This window comes from Zophobas morio, unplaced genomic scaffold, assembly GCF_036711695.1.
Source record: "Zophobas morio isolate AGI-343-1 ecotype UQ-CSIRO unplaced genomic scaffold, CSIRO_AGI_Zmor_V1 ptg000029l, whole genome shotgun sequence".
Lineage (NCBI taxonomy): Eukaryota > Metazoa > Arthropoda > Insecta > Coleoptera > Tenebrionidae > Zophobas > Zophobas morio.
In genome coordinates this window covers 124,641-141,177 of record NW_026972134.1, presented here as the reverse complement: position 1 = coordinate 141,177, position 16,537 = coordinate 124,641, and the positions used below count along the sequence as shown (strand labels likewise).

Below are 16,537 nucleotides of genomic sequence, written 5' to 3'. Positions count from 1 at the left end.
CAAATATATTACACGCGCAACTATATACAGAACAATTAAAGACTGCGAGGTAGCAATACCACAATAAGTTTAGAAAGATTAAGAAGAAAGACAAGAGCCTGGAACATCAACAAGAAGATTGGCTCGATTGTTTAGAGTTCCTATATAATAGTTTCTAGAGAAATAGGCAAAAACAACTTAAAATACAGCAAAAGAGCTATATGTTCAAAACATACAGCATCGCAGTTAGAGAGAATTCTTAGATGTTGCCGGCTATTGAGAATTCATCATTTTCTGGACAATCATGTGGTTGTGCTAGGCGATGAAAAATATTTTACATTTGCCCATTCAGAGATGGAAGGTAACGATGGATTTTATACAAACAATATAGAAGAAATTAAAAGTAAAATTTAAGTCGAAGGCAAAATTTGAAGATAAAATTTTGGTTTGATGGGCTATATCTCCGGCCGGCGTTTCAGCACAATTCATTGGCCGTACTAAAGGTGACGCGGTCAATACATAACAATATATGGGAATATGGGAACACCATAATAACGACGATGTAATATTTTGGCTAAATTTAGCAAGTTGCCATTATACTAGAACGTCCAGGGATTGGTTAGAAAGCAATAATATAAGTTTTGTACCTAAGAAAAGGTAATCCCCCCATAGTGCCCCCAGTGCGAACAATCGAAAACAAAATTTGGGGAATACTAAGTAGAAAGGTTTACAACAACGGCTGGGAAGCCAATTTAGAAGAACAATTAAAAAGAACAATTTACCAGACAGTTAGAGAAATGGACGTGGACACCATCCAAAGGCTGTAAGACCTACATATGAAGACAATTTTGCGTCGTATTGAATATAACGAATCTTTATTTGTTTTCCCATTAATAATAATTAATTAAGAAATTAAGCATATTTCTGGGTTCGTTTTGAAATTCAAATAAAATTAAGTTTGAGCTTCCTATTATTAATTTAAATTTTTTCTCAAAACGTTTTTTTTTACGTTAGTTTTCTCGGAAATTAAAAATGTCTCTAATTTTCTTTAAAATATCTTTAAGATTTTTTTTCCTCTGAATTTTAAATTTTCTCTTTTGGACACCACTAACTTTGTATTTTTTGACTGATAATGAAAGTTTAATTATATCTCAAAGAACTCAAAACCAGCATATAGTATGTACTGAATGAACCAAGTTAACAGCAAAAATGACGTGTAAAAACGCACAAAAAATGAGAGATTGGACGAAAAAATGCCCAACTTATGCATTCTTATATAGTAGCAACAATTATCTAACAGCGATAAACATGAACTCAAATTATCACAATTCACGTATCTGTAACAAATACTCCTATATGTATTCGTAATTTATATATTTTTTAAATTTAAATATAAATTAATTAATAATTAACAATAAAATAATAAAAAAATAAATTAATGTCAAATTTTGACTTGATTAGAGTATTTTTAAGCCCTAGTCTGCAAGGTTGTTTTAGGGGTAGTTTTTAACGGTTTCTCCGAACAGGTTGAAATTTTGTATTAACAATCTTCGTATTGAGAAATAAGCAAATATCGAGTTTTAACTAGATTGGAGCATTTTTAACCCCCAGTCTGCAAGGTTGTTTTAGGGGTGATTTTTGAGGGTTTCTCCGAATGGGCTGAAATTTTGCATCAATAATCCTCGTATTGAAAAACTAGGGATTGTCAAAGTTTAACTTGATCAGAGTATTTTTAAGCCCCAGTCTGCAAGATTGTTTTGGGGGTAGTTTTTAACGGTTTCTCCGAACGGGTTGAAATTTTGTGTCAATAATCTTCGTATTGAGAAATAAGCAAATATCGAGTTTTGATTGGATTGAAGCATTTTTTACCCCTAGTCTGCAAGGTTGTTTTAGGGGTAGTTTGTAACGGTTTCTCCGAACGGGTTGAAATTTTGTATTAACAATCTTCGTATTGAGAAATAAGCAAATATCGAGTTTTAACTAGATTGGAGCATTTTTAACCCCAGTCTGCAAGGTTGTTTTAGGGGTGATTTTTGAGGGTTTCTCCGAATGGGCTGAAATTTTGCATCAATAATCCTCGTATTGAAAAACTAGGGATTGTCAAAGTTTAACTTGATCAGAGTATTTTTAAGCCCCAGTCTGCAAGGTTGTTTTGGGGGTAGTTTTTAACGGTTTCTCCGAACGGGTTGAAATTTTGTGTCAATAATCTTCGTATTGAGAGATAAGCAAATATCGAGTTTTGATTTGATTGAAGCATTTTTTACCCCCAATCTGCAAGGTTGTTTTGGGGATGATTTTTGAGGGTTTCTCCGAATGGGGTGAAATTTTGCATCAATAATCCTAGTATTGAAAAACTAGCGAATGTCAAATTTTGAATTGATTGGAGTATTTTTAAGCCCTAGTCTGCAAGGTTGTTTTAGGGGTAGTTTGTAACGGTTTCTCCGAACGGGTTGAAATTTTGTATTAACAATCTTCGTATTGAGAAATAAGCAAATATCGAGTTTTAACTTGATTGGAGCATTTTTAACCCCCAGTCTGCAAGGTTGTTTTGGGGGTGATTTTTGAGGGTTTCTCGGAATGGGCTGAAATTTTGCATCAATAATCCTTGTATTGAAAAACTAGCGAATGTCAAAATTTAACCTGATTAGAGTATTTTTAAGTGCCAGTCTGCAAGGTTGTTTTGGGGGTAGTTTTTAACGGTTTCTCCGATCGGGTTGAAATTTTGTGTCAATAATCTTCGTATTGAGAAATAAGCAACTGTTGAGTTTCAACTTGATTGGAGCATTTTTAACCCCCAGTCTGCAAGATAAACTGTGGTCTGCAAATTAGAAACGCCTGGGACACTGCATTTTCTATGTTTCCGTAGATATAACAGTTTTTTCTACGTTTTGTTTTTGTACGTATGTTCTGCGGAACGTGGTTTCGCTAATTGGCTAATATCGGTAAGTCTAATGTGGCACTTCCATTGAAATGCACTTGTGTATTCCCATCTTCCTTCCTTCCTGAAACCAAATCGTCTGCTCAACTAATATTATCTTTTTTCGCAATAGATTCTCTGGTTTTCAACAAGGATGGCATCAGGTATTTACGATTCCTACTATACACACCTTTGTTACCTACAGCAATCTTATATCTGCGGCCTCCTACCTGTTGTAACAATTTGCTTGGCTGTCAGATTGAATTTGGTTGAAGCTGTATCAAAACGTTTGTATTTGGGTGCAACACTGACAATTCCTTTGTGCCTCGTTTATACCTATGTTATAGTATTGTTTTTGTTTGGTTTGAGTAACTTCTAAGGACTTACAAAAATGATTTTTATTAACTAAAGTGTGGTTTCAAGTGCTGCAATTTTAAAGGTAATAAGGGATTTCTAGAAGCTGTGGACATTAAAATTTCGCTCGGAGTGCTGCCCCCGACCATTGGAGTGTTTCGTAGCTGTAGTAACGTCAAGTGTATGTCTTTACTGTTTTCTATGGCATTTTTAATCGTCTATTTAATGGTTTGAACATGCCGCTCCGCCATTCCGTTTGACTGGCTATGGGTTGGTGAGGTTATTTTGTGTTGGAAATTCCAAGTTTTTGCAAAGTTTTTAAATTCGTACGAGGTAAATTGTCTGCCTCCGTCACTTACTACAATATGTGGAACTCCAAACCTCGCAAACATGGTTTTCGGATTGTTAATTACTTGTATGCTTTTCATGTTCCTATAAAGTTTTTCAACCTCTACATATTTAGAGTAATAATGAACAATGAGGTAATAATGACCATTCAGTTCAAACAAGTCACAACCTACTTTTGCCCATGGTATGGCTAAAATTTCATGAGGTTTTAATGGTTCTGGTGGTTGTGAACCCGTATATTTCTGACAAACTGGACTTTCATCGATTAACTGTTTTATCTGATTTTTTATAGTGGGCCAAAATACTGATTTCTGTGCCAGTTTTGCACTTGCTGTACCCTAAATGGCTATAATGGATTTTATGTAGTATCTGTTTTCGCAATGATTTGGGGATTACATAGCTATTGTCACAGTCACATAAATATGTAACCTAGTTACGATGGGATTGCCGAACACCCTGTTCGCGATATGATTCCATCGAGGCCATGGAGTGTCGACACATACCGACAGTAGGGATAGTTGCTGACACTGCAAGGGCTTCGTGGGGTTGACGAGAGCGGGTGGACGGTAGTTGGGTTGTGGCAAGAAAAAAAAAAAGAACCTGTGACATGTTTCTCCCAGCAAAACAGTAAGTAGTTTTATTGTATTTGAATCATTAATAGAAAATAACGTAAACTCACGAACTGGGCTTTGTCAGTCGTGACACTATTATTTCTATAAATTATTCCATCTTCAATTACGAGATCACTTTTAAATTTAATATGTGACCTAATTAGATTATTTAAACTTTTACTACTGTTTGGCCAACCGTTTAAAACCACTTTAGACAGCGCCTGTAATTCTGTATCCTTAGCCGTTTCCGCTTTTATTTTATCAATCCACTCGTCTGAAACATTGGCCTCTGAGACAACACATCTGATCTGTTAGTTCTAGATCATTGCTAGCAGTATGAGGTCTGCAAGCCCTAGACAAAACATCGGCTTTTATAAGATTTGTACCACGTTTGTATTTTAAAGTGAAATGGTACCGTTGTAATGCTAACAATAATCGTTGCAGACGAGCTGGAGCTCAATTGAGTGGTTTTTTAATCAAAGCTAAAAGTGGTTTGTGGTCTGTTTCGACAGTGATATGTCTACCAAAAACATACTCATGAAATTTGGCAAGCCCGGACCATATCGCCATTACCTCTTTTGTAATCTGAGCCTGGTTACTTTGACTTTGTGTTAAAGCTTTTGACGCATAATGTACGGGCCGATTATCTTGCATTAAACAAGCTCCGACACCATTTTGGCTAGCATCAACTGACACAAGTATTTCTTTATCAGAGTTAAAAAAATTAAGTACTGGGGTATTACTTAAATTGTGTTTAATTTTTTCGACTGCATTACTGTGAAAACAACATCTTTTTTCAATAAGTTACAGAGCGGTTTCGTTTCATCTGAAAAATTGGGAATGTACTTTGAAACATAATTTACGACTCCCAAGAACCTTTGTAGACTCTGTTTGTATCATAGAAATAATATTATATGGAAGTAACTTAGAGAGAGATGCGCGTTGTCAACACAGTCGGACAGAGATGGGTTTCTTTGGGTGGCAACACATTGGCGCGAAACTGCCCGGCAATGTGTTTCTGGGAGGTTTCTTTCGTGTTCTCGCATGGTGTGTGAAGGTGTTTTGTTTGCAAAATTACGTTTAGTGGACTCAAGTTACAATTATTCAAATTAGTAGTGTTCTTAGGTTGCATTTTATCGAACTATTTGTTAAATATGGTGAAATCGTGTTGTGCATATAACTGCACGGAACGTGCAAACGGAAGCAATTTTATTTCATTTCACAGGTAGTAATTACATGTTGTATACAAACGAAGGATTTCGCATAATATAAAAATTTTGTTAGATTCCCTAAACATCCCGAATTACGAAAAAAATGGATTATAGCTACAAAAAGGGAGGATTTTATACCTACTGAAAATACTAGTATTTGTGGAAAACATTTTCTAGAATCAGATTTCATAATCCATTTTGGTAAAAGACAATTGAAGAAAGATGTTATTCCCAGCGTCTTTAATTTTCCTGAACATTTATGCAAAAATAAAAAAAACAGAAGAATACTTAAGCGAAGGCGTTCATTTCCAACAAGGTACCTAAACACACTTACTTTACTCATTAATCAATATTATTATTTTTTAACTCATTTTTGGTTATTGTGTTAGTTAATTGTACGTGAATTTAAAAAATTGATCTTGGTAGAGAATTCACACAATTTAATATGTCTAATTAAATTAGTCAAACTGTTAGTTTTTCCGAAAGTTTAATTACTTTTATCCTAAAAATTCAGATTTCCAAATGTTAGCTTGAAAAAACAATTATTGTACACTATTAGATTTCGGTAACTTGTAGAAGATTGTTGTATTAACTGAATTCGTAATGTATTGTAGATTCTGCACACATTTCATTTTATTAAAAGAGGATTTCCATCGCTTAACACGATTTCTGTTATTTTAGATTATATATAATTATAATGTAAGCTGTGAAAATATAGTTTTCATTAATAAACGTTTGTTATAATAATTTGTTTGAACAAATTCGGAAGAAAACGTATTAATTCCCGTGCAAATGAAGCGTTTCTTGCCACTCAGCACGTGACACCCAGTCAGCCGTCCTTTCCCCACTGACGCATAACCGGTCTAGCTATTTCTCTCTTATGTTGATTACACTCGCCTGCGTATGGAAACGTATACAAGGCTCCATCCACTCCTTTATTATATCAATGGTTTGTATGCTGGTTGAGGAAAAGTTTTTATTGCCTGCATCCTGTCAGGGTCTAGAGCTACACCCTCACCGCTTATTATGTATGTTCCATAAATTTAAGTTCGTTTACCCCAAACTTGCATTTTGTGTCATTGAATTTCACATTATTTTCACGGGCAATTTTCAACACCGCCCTTAAAGTATTGTTATGATTTGTTTTCGACTTTCCCCATATTAAAATATTATCAATATACACCGCTACATTAGGAATATTAAAATTATTTAGGAAATATTCATTAAATACTTCCGGCGTACACTTTACCCCGTAAGGTAAACGCAAAAATTTGTACCGCCCAAAAGGTGTTCCCACTGTGCACAAATTGCTACTCTCCTAATCCAGAGGTATTTGATAAAATGCTTGATTTGCGTCTAATTTCGAAAATACTTTAGCCCCTTTCAATTGCTCCGTTATCAAACGTAATAACAAGTGTTCAACCCCCACTTGTATCCAGGGAGCGACGACCTATATCCCGCAATAACCTTCAGACTTACTACGTCATTAACCCAGCAGTGTATGCACACTCATCTTAGCCGTCGCTAGACTGATCCCCACTTCATCCTCACAACTGGAATTTCATCAGCTTCCCATATTTTTACCATATAAGGACGCGGAACTACCGATTGGTCTACGCATCTTCGCATCTCATTACCATGTAAGGGCATACAGTACCACACAGGAAGCACGGGTCTACTCCTCTCCAAGACGAAGCTATATAAGGGCGAATTTCCAGCAGAAGCGGGATTGAAGTCATGTTCTCCAGTAAAAAGTCGCAAGTCGTACCGTACGCCGTTCCCACATATAAAATAGTATATTCAGTTCAATTAGTAGATAAATTGTGTTAACCTGCTGTGTTTTATAGAATCAAATTTTCCTCAATCAGATTGTAAATTCATGCACCTATTTATATATAATCTACACAGATGCTAATGGACTGTTATTTCCTGGTATCATGTGGGCCCACAGTGAAAAATTTTGAGGAGCAACAACAAATGCTTGCAAATCGTTCCACGCGAAATATAATAACTCATTTGGTTCTTGTCATCCTAATAGTGTTACTTTTTCGAAATATTAAAGAAATCTGTCTATGTAAAAATTTGGTTTTCTTTAAAGAAGAAAAACACCATACTCAGAAATTATGAAAGAAAGCTCCAACAAAATTTTACCTACTTCATGGAGGATAAAATGGGGTAGGTGTGATAATATTTCCAGGTAGCGAGCGCAACTCGGAACATCTACCTACAGTGAAATGTGCGCAATTCGGACTTTTTGAGCTCGAAAACTCAGGTAGCAGTGTAGCCCTTAAGGTGGAGATGGTGGACTTCCATCTGCCTGAAATTTTTTTTTTTGGTGGAGGGGAAATGTCTACGCAGACCACCGTAATGGTTCTTGGCCTCTTCTGCGGCCTACGGTGGTACTGGGGGAATAGTTACCGCCCTAAAACCCCTCCTTCTTCTGCTCGGGTACCTGGACATTGTCCCTTACACCCATGACGAGCATCTCGGTAGACACAGTGGGAGCTGCGCTACCGAGCTCGGTTGAGCTATTGATTGCCTAGGAGTTGGCCCCCAACATCGGCTTTCCCTCGCGGTTTCTGTGCCCGGTGGAGATCTGAAACAGAAAAAGTGCGCTATGCGCTGGCGTTAGATGTGCAACATCTTGGCGGCGATGCGGTCGGGCAGTGGGGGAGGCTGGGGAAGGCCGGTTGGTGGAGACGGCAGGTGGTGTACTTGCCGGCCAATAGGGCGAGGGTGAGAACCTCCGTTAAACTGTGAATTTATTGCCGTTCAGTATGATCCCGTTTTCTGATTATTTTGCCATACTTTTGGGAAACCTCGCATTTCATTTTAATTTAATAATTTCACTGTACTTTAGCGCATTAATGGTACTAATTTCTCAACGTTTAGCTGTACTTAAAGACTGTGACCATTCATTTTTGCGTCTATTTGACTGTCCCGTAACCGCTGATTTTCTCGTGAACAAGTGTTCGCACTCGGCGTATTTAGCTAATTAAATAAAGTAATATTTACTTATCTCTCTCTTTGCATGTTTAATTTCACAAGTTAGCGTAGATTTAAGTATATGTTGTGATAACCCAAACTTCCCGCCTTTCAATTGACCTTAAAAAAGTTTGAAAGGCCCGCGAAAAATTTAAAAATTCAAAGTTTGGGCTTGGCTGTGATCGTCTAACAAATGAGAACCTACGTTGTGTTTTTTTTTTGTTTTTGAAAAATTGGCGGGAAGACGTTCTTTCATACAAGTGCATACACTGTCGAGAGCGCAAGAAATAATAGACAAAATTAGGTAGGACGAAAGCCTTCCTAAGGAGGAAAAAGAAACGAAGAACGACAGGGACTCAACTTGCCCTTCTGGCGACTCCGCAGTGTCAAGGTGTCATCGGTCTTCATTCCCCAAAACCCCCTGGGGTTTTATTCACCGAAATATTACATTTCAAACACGTTAAGATATATGAAAGAAAACACTCGCGAATTGACAGACATACACGTATGAAAAACGAACAAACGGAAAATTCTATACATCTGTTTGGGATCAATGCAAATATTTGAATATCACAAATTTAATAAAACAAATCAAAACTGAATCAAATAGCTGGATAGAAATACACAAGTTATTACAGGCGTGAGGCGTAAGATCCTTTTTTTTGTTACAGCAGTTAACAGGAGCACAACAAAAATACCCCTGGGGCGTTGTAGCATAAGCGGAGTCTGGGCTACCGGTCTGGAGCTGTTCTCCCCCCACGACGGTGATTCTATCTATCGCAAAGCCTACCCCACACGCATATCTCCATTACTACCGTGCCCTGCAGAACTAGGCCATGACGGTCGTCCGACCCGCAAGAGATCTCGGCTATGTGCAGAAGCCGAGAAATTTACAACAACGGCGGCCGCCCTTGAATCTATCCAAACCTGTGGACTTGTACAGGTGGCACGATTAATCTCGTCAGCTCGACTAGGAACCGAACTTCGCTTCTGCCACGTCTTCTGTGTCATTTAACCTCAATTCCATTTTTAAATATTCAATCTCTTATAACTCTGATATTAACAATAATTGAACAAGTGTTAAAGTTTCAAAGAGCAATAAACAACATTCAGATTCGCCATACAACCTTGTGAAATTTTAAACAACAAATAATTCTTATGTGAGATTCAAATTGGACATCAAATGATATGATAGAAACATTCATCAACAAAGTATTTACAAAACAAAACTTAGCAAGGATTTATGAAACAGAAGATCTGGTGTGAAATAAACTTGTACAAATAGAAATATTATGTGAGGTTAAAACTGTAGGACATGAAATTTACGTTCAATTAAAATTATACAACAAACAAAATTACTGAGGTTAAAATTGTGAGATTAAGAAATATTGTATGAGGTGAAAATTTGCAGAGTTAACAAAATTTACATGAGATTAATACTTGCCACACTTTATCAACGGTTCAAACAAAGAGTTTACAATATGTCAAATTATATCATGATCTAAGTGATTGGTTACTTCAAAAAAACAATTTACTTTGAAAGTTTAAAATACCGCGAACTGGTTACCCCAACAAAACACATAATAAACAAACAGAAAAATATCCAATCATCGCTCCGAGGCAAAAAGCGTCTCGGGGATGCAAATTTTAAAATCGTTGCGAGGAAAAAACGTCTCGGTGATGTAAATTTCAAAATCGTTGCGAGGAAAAAGCGTCTCGGTGATGTAATCAATCTGTAGCGTCGTGAGGCATGCCTTGATAAATTAATCAATCTGAAGCGTTGTGGTGGCATGCCTTGATGAATTAATCAATCTGTGCCGTTGTGATGACGTGCCTTGATGAATTAATCAATCTGTAGCGTTGTGATGGCATGCTCCGATGAATCAATCATGATAACGATGATAAGCGCATAAGGGAAGAAAACATTTTAAACCCCTCGAGCCAGTTCGCAGTATAATGAACTTGTTTAACTGCCGTAAATGAACTATTAGCAATCTTGTATGAAGAATTTAGAAGTGTTATAATGTAACACTTACGTATATGCATCCAGAGACCTATTCGTAATTACACATAAGGTGTTTTTCCTGACTAAGTGAATTTCATGAAATCTTCTAGCAAATGGTTTATTTAAATAATCCTGATTGTTAAATTGTGTTTGCACTAGCTGACTATTAAGAAAAACTAACTTGATTGGTGAATTTACAAACAATGAAACAAATTTACAACACGTGTTTCGGGTGGACCGGAAGTCCGCATTTCTCCGATTAAAATGCCACAAGAATTAACCGCGCGGGTTGGGGACAACTGTATCACTATGAAAATTACGATTGATTGTCGTTAAACAAAGGCTTCCTCCCGTTTTATTAACTACCAAACCAACTAATTTAAACCTAGCGTTTACCACGTAGTTACACTCACACCAACACATTCATAATAATCTACGCCATGCAGCTTCTCTACCAACCCTCTAACTGCAATCTCCCTAGCCTTACGTGCTGCCATCTAACTCAAAGATCATGCATTAACCCGACATGTCTATTTGGCTGCCTATGTTTAACGATTCCCTTTTCGTGATTGAATTTTTTTTTTTTCAAATTCAAATTATTCAAATGTGATTTCGCGCCGCTGTTAATTAATTTCAGCGCGAAAACTTTGATTTAAATTCGGTCACCACAATGTTTTAATTCGTTAGTTGTAATTGTTTTAATAGTAGGTACTTAGTAGACGGATAAATACCCAATCGCAGTTTATTAAATACTTAAGTGCATTACTCGAATTCGTATTTAGCAATTTTCGAAGTTTACTTATCAGGCACGTAATATTAATATTGTTTAGAAGGTATCGCACCTAATTAGGGATTTACTATGTTAATTTGAAGTTTTTAGTTGGATAATAATATTAGATGCTTTTTTAGGATTAAATTTAGAGTCTTGGGTTATGTTCGTAGATTTTAAGGTTTTCAGTAATGGAACACAATTGCGTAGCGCTTTTTACATAGTTTTGCATGTTTTTAGTTATGTAAGGTTAATCTCATGTTTTATTTTGCCACTCTCTATTTACATATTTACTCATTTATCATTTTTGTTGTAGTTTTATTTTTCCATATAATATGTATTAAATTGTTAGGAACGTTTAATTATTCCCCCATACGCAGTTTAGCTCTTCCATTTACAAGGAAATGGGTCTACACCCAAATAAACAATTTTGTTAGTGTCCAAATGCTCGGCCGCGGTAAAAAACAATTTGGGCACGACAATACTCCAGTTTTTCTTAGTTTTGGGAAAAATTTAACAACGGTGCACTCAATATTCAGATTTACGAGGGTTGTCCGGCGGAAATTGAGCCTCGTCTAGAAGATGGGTGTTTAAAAAAAAAACTTCGACTGTATGTATACACCATTGATATAATAAAGGAGTGGATGGAGCCTTGTATACGTTTCCATACGCAGGCGAGTGTAATCAACATAAGAGAGAAACAGCTATAATTGGATTCATGTATCTTTTGACACACGTGACCGAAGTATCATACAAGCTCAGACAGCACCTACCATAAGAATCTTTGTTTTAAGGATTACAAAAACGAAAAGCCAGACAAATAGTATGTCTACCGAAATTAGGCCAAATTACGCTCTACGTCAGTTATTCTCTTCCACAAAGTTCCTTGAATTAGAAAAAGATAAAATACGCAATAAATGCGTCCACATAGTGCGACAGGCACTGATGTAGTCAATCTAGTGACTGTTAATAATTCATCGATTTTTCAACAAACGTCACTGTCATTTTTGGTTTTACTCAGAGTGGTTAATCGCAGTTTTTCGTTGTTCTATTTAAGTTTTCTATTCAGTTCTTCGTAAAGTTCGTTGGTTGTTAGGATTCTTGTTTCATTGTCCTATTTTTTATGTTTTGTTATCTTATTTCTTATTCGTGTTTGGTCTACAACATGGCGGGCAAACGTTTGAGTTCCCGTGCCCAGGACATCGTGTCCAACTTTATCGAGTATTTTGCTCTTGAGAAGGAAAATGGTGGTCCTTTAATCTCATTAAATGGTACAGAACAAGTAAGTAAGTAAAAACCACTTGAAGGTTCATGGTTAATAATTTCGCTCAAATTTTTAGCGAGTTGCAGATGCTCTAGGCGTTACTCGCCGAACCGTTTCGAAGATTAAAACTCGAAAAGAAAGATTCTGCGTTCTTCCCAGTCCGACAAAATCACGACCCAATCGGAAAGCACCGAAACCAAAAGACCTGCCTGAGCCTACACATTTGTGTCATGTTGACGTTATGAACATTGCTATCTTTTTGACTAATTACTACAAAGTAACAGTTATTAGTTCGGACGTTAGCTTTTGGTCACGTGTGTAAAAAGATACATTAATCCAACTATAGACCGGTTATGCGTCAGTGGGGAAAGGACGGCGGACTGGGTGTCACGTGCTGAGTGGCAAGAAAAGCTTCATTTGCACGGGAATTAATACGTTTTCTTCCGAATTTGTTCAAACAAATTATTATAACAAACGTTTATTAATGAAAACTATATTTTCACAGCTTACATTATAATTATATATAATCTAAAATAACAGAAATCGTGTTAAGCGATGGAAATCCTCTTTTAATAAAATGAAATGTGTGCAGAATCTACAATACATTACGAATCCAGTTAATACAACAATCTTCTACAAGTTACCGAAATCTAATAGTGTACAATAATTGTTTTTTCAAGCTAACATTTGGAAATCTGAATTTTTAGGATAAAAGTAATTAAACTTTCGGAAAATCTAACAGTTTGACTAATTTAATTAAACATATTAAATTGTGTGAATTCTCTACCAAGATCAATTTTTTAAATTCACATACAATTAACTAACACAATAACCAAAAATGAGTTAAAAAATAATAATATTGATTAATGAGTAAAGTAAGTGTGTTTAGGTACCTTGTTGGAAATGAACGCCTTCGCTTAAGTATTCTTTTGTTTTTTTTTATTTTTGCATAAATGTTCAGGAAAATTAAAGACGCTGGGAATAACATCTTTCTTCAATTGTCTTTTACCAAAATGGATTATGAAATCTGATTCTAGAAAATGTTTGCATAAATACGAGTATTTTCAATAGGTATAAAATCCTCCCTTTTTGTAGCTATAATCCATTTTTTTCGTAATTCGGGATGTTTAGGGAATCTAACAAAATTTTTATATTATGCGAAATCCTTCGTTTGTATACAACATGTAATTACTACCTATGAAATGAAATAAAATTGCTTCCGTTTGCACGTTCCGTGCAGTTATATGCACAACACGATTTCACCATATTTAACAAATAGTTCGATAAAATGCAACCTAAGAACACTACTAATTTGAATAATTGTAACTTGAGTCCACTAAACGTAATTTTGCAAACAAAACACCTTCACACACCATGCGAGAACACGAAAGAAACCTCCCAGAAACACATTGCCGGGCAGTTTCGCGCCAATGTGTTGCCACCCAAAGAAACCCATCTCTGTCCGACTGTGTTGACAACGCGCATCTCTCTCTAAGTTACTTCCATATAATATTATTTCTATGGTATACACACATAATGTTAGTAGTTGATGTCAGGGGTCTTGAAATGAGATAGCCTTCACCTTATCCTTTCTTTGCGAAGTTTTCCGACCCGCCCGCCAGGAGTCGTAATGAAAAGAAATCTGTAAAAGCTGTGATTTTCAAAATTTTTGAGAATTCGTTTAAATCTCCTAGCAACGGCAGTGTTTATCATTTGACACATTTCCTGTGTTGTATTCGCGTGATTTATGCGTGATTTCATAGTGGGATAGTGATTCTCAAAGTTTTCTTAATTTATGTGTTTACATTGTACATTGTAGAGTGTAATTGCCAAATGTAAGTATATAACTTTGCCTTGACTAGATTATTATACCCAATTTTTGTAGAACAAAAATGCAAGACAACAACATGTTACGGATATACGACGAGAGTTAAGCCGATCTTTGGGTTCCACGTCCAAATCGGTTTATGGCGCAAATAATAAAGCTGCGAATAACCAAAAACTGGTGGTTTTAAACAACAACCAAATTTATAGCAGGGGGTACACTGGCTTCCATCATTTTCGACCAGACAACGACTACATACCAGAACGCAAAAGCCGCATAGATTTGCAGTACCAGCTATTTTGCCTTTCCACGGTAAAACAAATTGAAAGTCACTACAAAACAAATATTAAGATATTTTTATTCACAGCTGATAGTGAACTTGCTACAGCATCACTCGAAGCCAACCACATTGATGTGGCAATCACAAGAACGCCTTTCGCTCCGCTAAGAAGTTTCTAGGAGATCAACGTTTGGTTGGTATCGTGAAAGGATTGGCTTCTTTTCAGCGAGAATTTTTTGAAAACTAGATTAGAAACGTAAATCGAAAAGCAGGAGTTTTACATTTGAGGTGAAAGCAGATGCCATTGCCATTTGGAAGTATGGTTCAACATCGTATAAACTTCTGCCAAGAATGTTTATGTTGCTATCTATTAACACTTTGAGGGCAACCCTAAATAAAGTTCCAATAGAACCGGGTATCATCAACTTATATTCGAAGTTCTCAGAAAGCAAGTAAGTCACAAAATTAACCCTAAGTTTGTATTCTCATCTTTGATGAGATGTTCATTCAGCCTCATCTGGACCACTTGCCTTGTGAGGACAGTTGTGGTTTTTGAAGATGACGGTTCAACAAGGACGGAAAAAATTGCAGACCATATTTGCGTACTCAGAGGAATTTTCGGAAGGTAGAAGCAACCTGTTGTTTTTGCTTTTTGTAAAAATTCCATGCCTGGCGTAAACTCTGCCCATTTTTTGATAAAACGGTTATGAAAGGGGCGATTGATTTTGATTTTCGGGAGTGTTTTGCATATCGAAGAACTAAAAACTCAACTTTTTCATTTATTTTTAAGAGAGTCTATCTTTAGATCTATGAAAAAAGTCAGCAATGTAGTAATTGGTAAGGAAGACCCAAACAAATCAATTCCATTGGAAACAGAAATGCAACAGTTATATTTACGTTTTACAGAAAGAAAGTAGAACGTTTGTATAATTTTGGATTTTGCAGGTTATTCATCAGCTTTGTTTTGTTCACACCATAACAAAGTACTGGGAAACATATTTGGTTATCAATTTTGAACATTTAATATTTAAAATGTTATTTTATTTTGCACTATTTTGTTTGACTTTTGCTTACTTTTCTAATTTTCTCTTAAGATATTTTTAGGATATTATCAATGTATTTATTTATTTATTTATTGTTATTATTGTATTTACATTTACAACTGAATGTTAAGTTTTAAATATACTGTGTCAAATATTTTATCTACTTTTTTTTACACTGTTTGTGTTTTTTATATGTCAGCTTCAAAACGTATTTATACGTTTTGAAACTAACATATAAAATACACAAACCATATTTTCCCCTTCAATTATAAAAAATTCACCTTAAAAATTCGCTTTCAAATTTAGCGCCAGTTTTAGTTCCCGACCCAGCCAGTAGATGCTGACATTGTGACCAACATAAAAGCATTAGAGATCGTGTTCTATAGAGAGGGTATTCTATGGTTGATGTCTCAAATTTGGTTATGATTGATGTAACGGTTATTGAGAAAACGTAAAACAAACCACAACATGTCTAGTGAAACGCTGTCTTTTTGGAAATTGGAATATCGTGCTGTGATAAAATACCTTCTAAAAAAAGGTAAATGTGTCAAAGAAATTAATGAAGAATTATTGGCCACTTATTCACAATGTGCTCCATCATATGCAACAGTCAAAAGGTGGACTCGACTGTTCAAAGAGGGACGAAAGTTAATTGAATACGATGAACACCCAGGGCTTTCTTGCACTCTCGTTCCCGACAAAATATCAAAAAAGTAGAACAATTAGTTCTTGAAGATCGTCGAATTCGAGTTCGTCAGATAGCAGAGGAATTGAAGATTAGTAAAGATAGTGTTGGACAAATTCTTCATAATCATTTGTTAATGAGCAAGGTGCGCGCGTTGGGTACCCAAAATGCTAACGCCGTTAGATCGGGAACGGAGAGTGGAAAGTTCTCATGATTTTCTTCATTTATGTGAGAATGATTTGGATGCAATTTGTCATCGTA

At 35.9% G+C, this 16,537-nt stretch overlaps 1 protein-coding gene and 2 long non-coding RNA genes across 5 annotated transcripts in view; all 3 read left to right on the top strand.

The window, feature by feature from the left end:
• Positions 1–16,537, top strand: part of LOC135137696 (uncharacterized) — a 234,463-nt gene that overhangs the window by 128,794 nt on the left and 89,132 nt on the right. The window lies entirely within an intron of this gene.
• On the top strand, positions 7,508–9,933 carry LOC135137663 (uncharacterized). Of its 2 annotated transcripts, none has more exons than XM_064067381.1 (2): positions 7,508–7,595; positions 9,077–9,933. In XM_064067381.1, exons 1-2 carry the CDS (start codon positions 7,544–7,546, stop codon positions 9,418–9,420), a joined length of 396 nt encoding a protein of 131 aa, XP_063923451.1. In that variant the 5' UTR covers positions 7,508–7,543; the 3' UTR covers positions 9,421–9,933. The 2 variants fall into 2 exon arrangements, 1 of the variants encoding a protein (XP_063923451.1); XR_010281896.1 differs by lacking the exon at positions 7,508–7,595 and adding an exon at positions 8,025–8,156.
• Positions 13,998–15,547, top strand: LOC135137461 (uncharacterized). Of its 2 annotated transcripts, none has more exons than XR_010281813.1 (3): positions 13,998–14,580; positions 14,636–15,000; positions 15,060–15,547. It is a non-coding gene; the product is annotated as an uncharacterized LOC135137461 (long non-coding RNA). The 2 variants fall into 2 exon arrangements; XR_010281812.1 differs by having other exon boundaries at positions 14,052–14,278; positions 14,329–14,580; positions 14,636–15,547.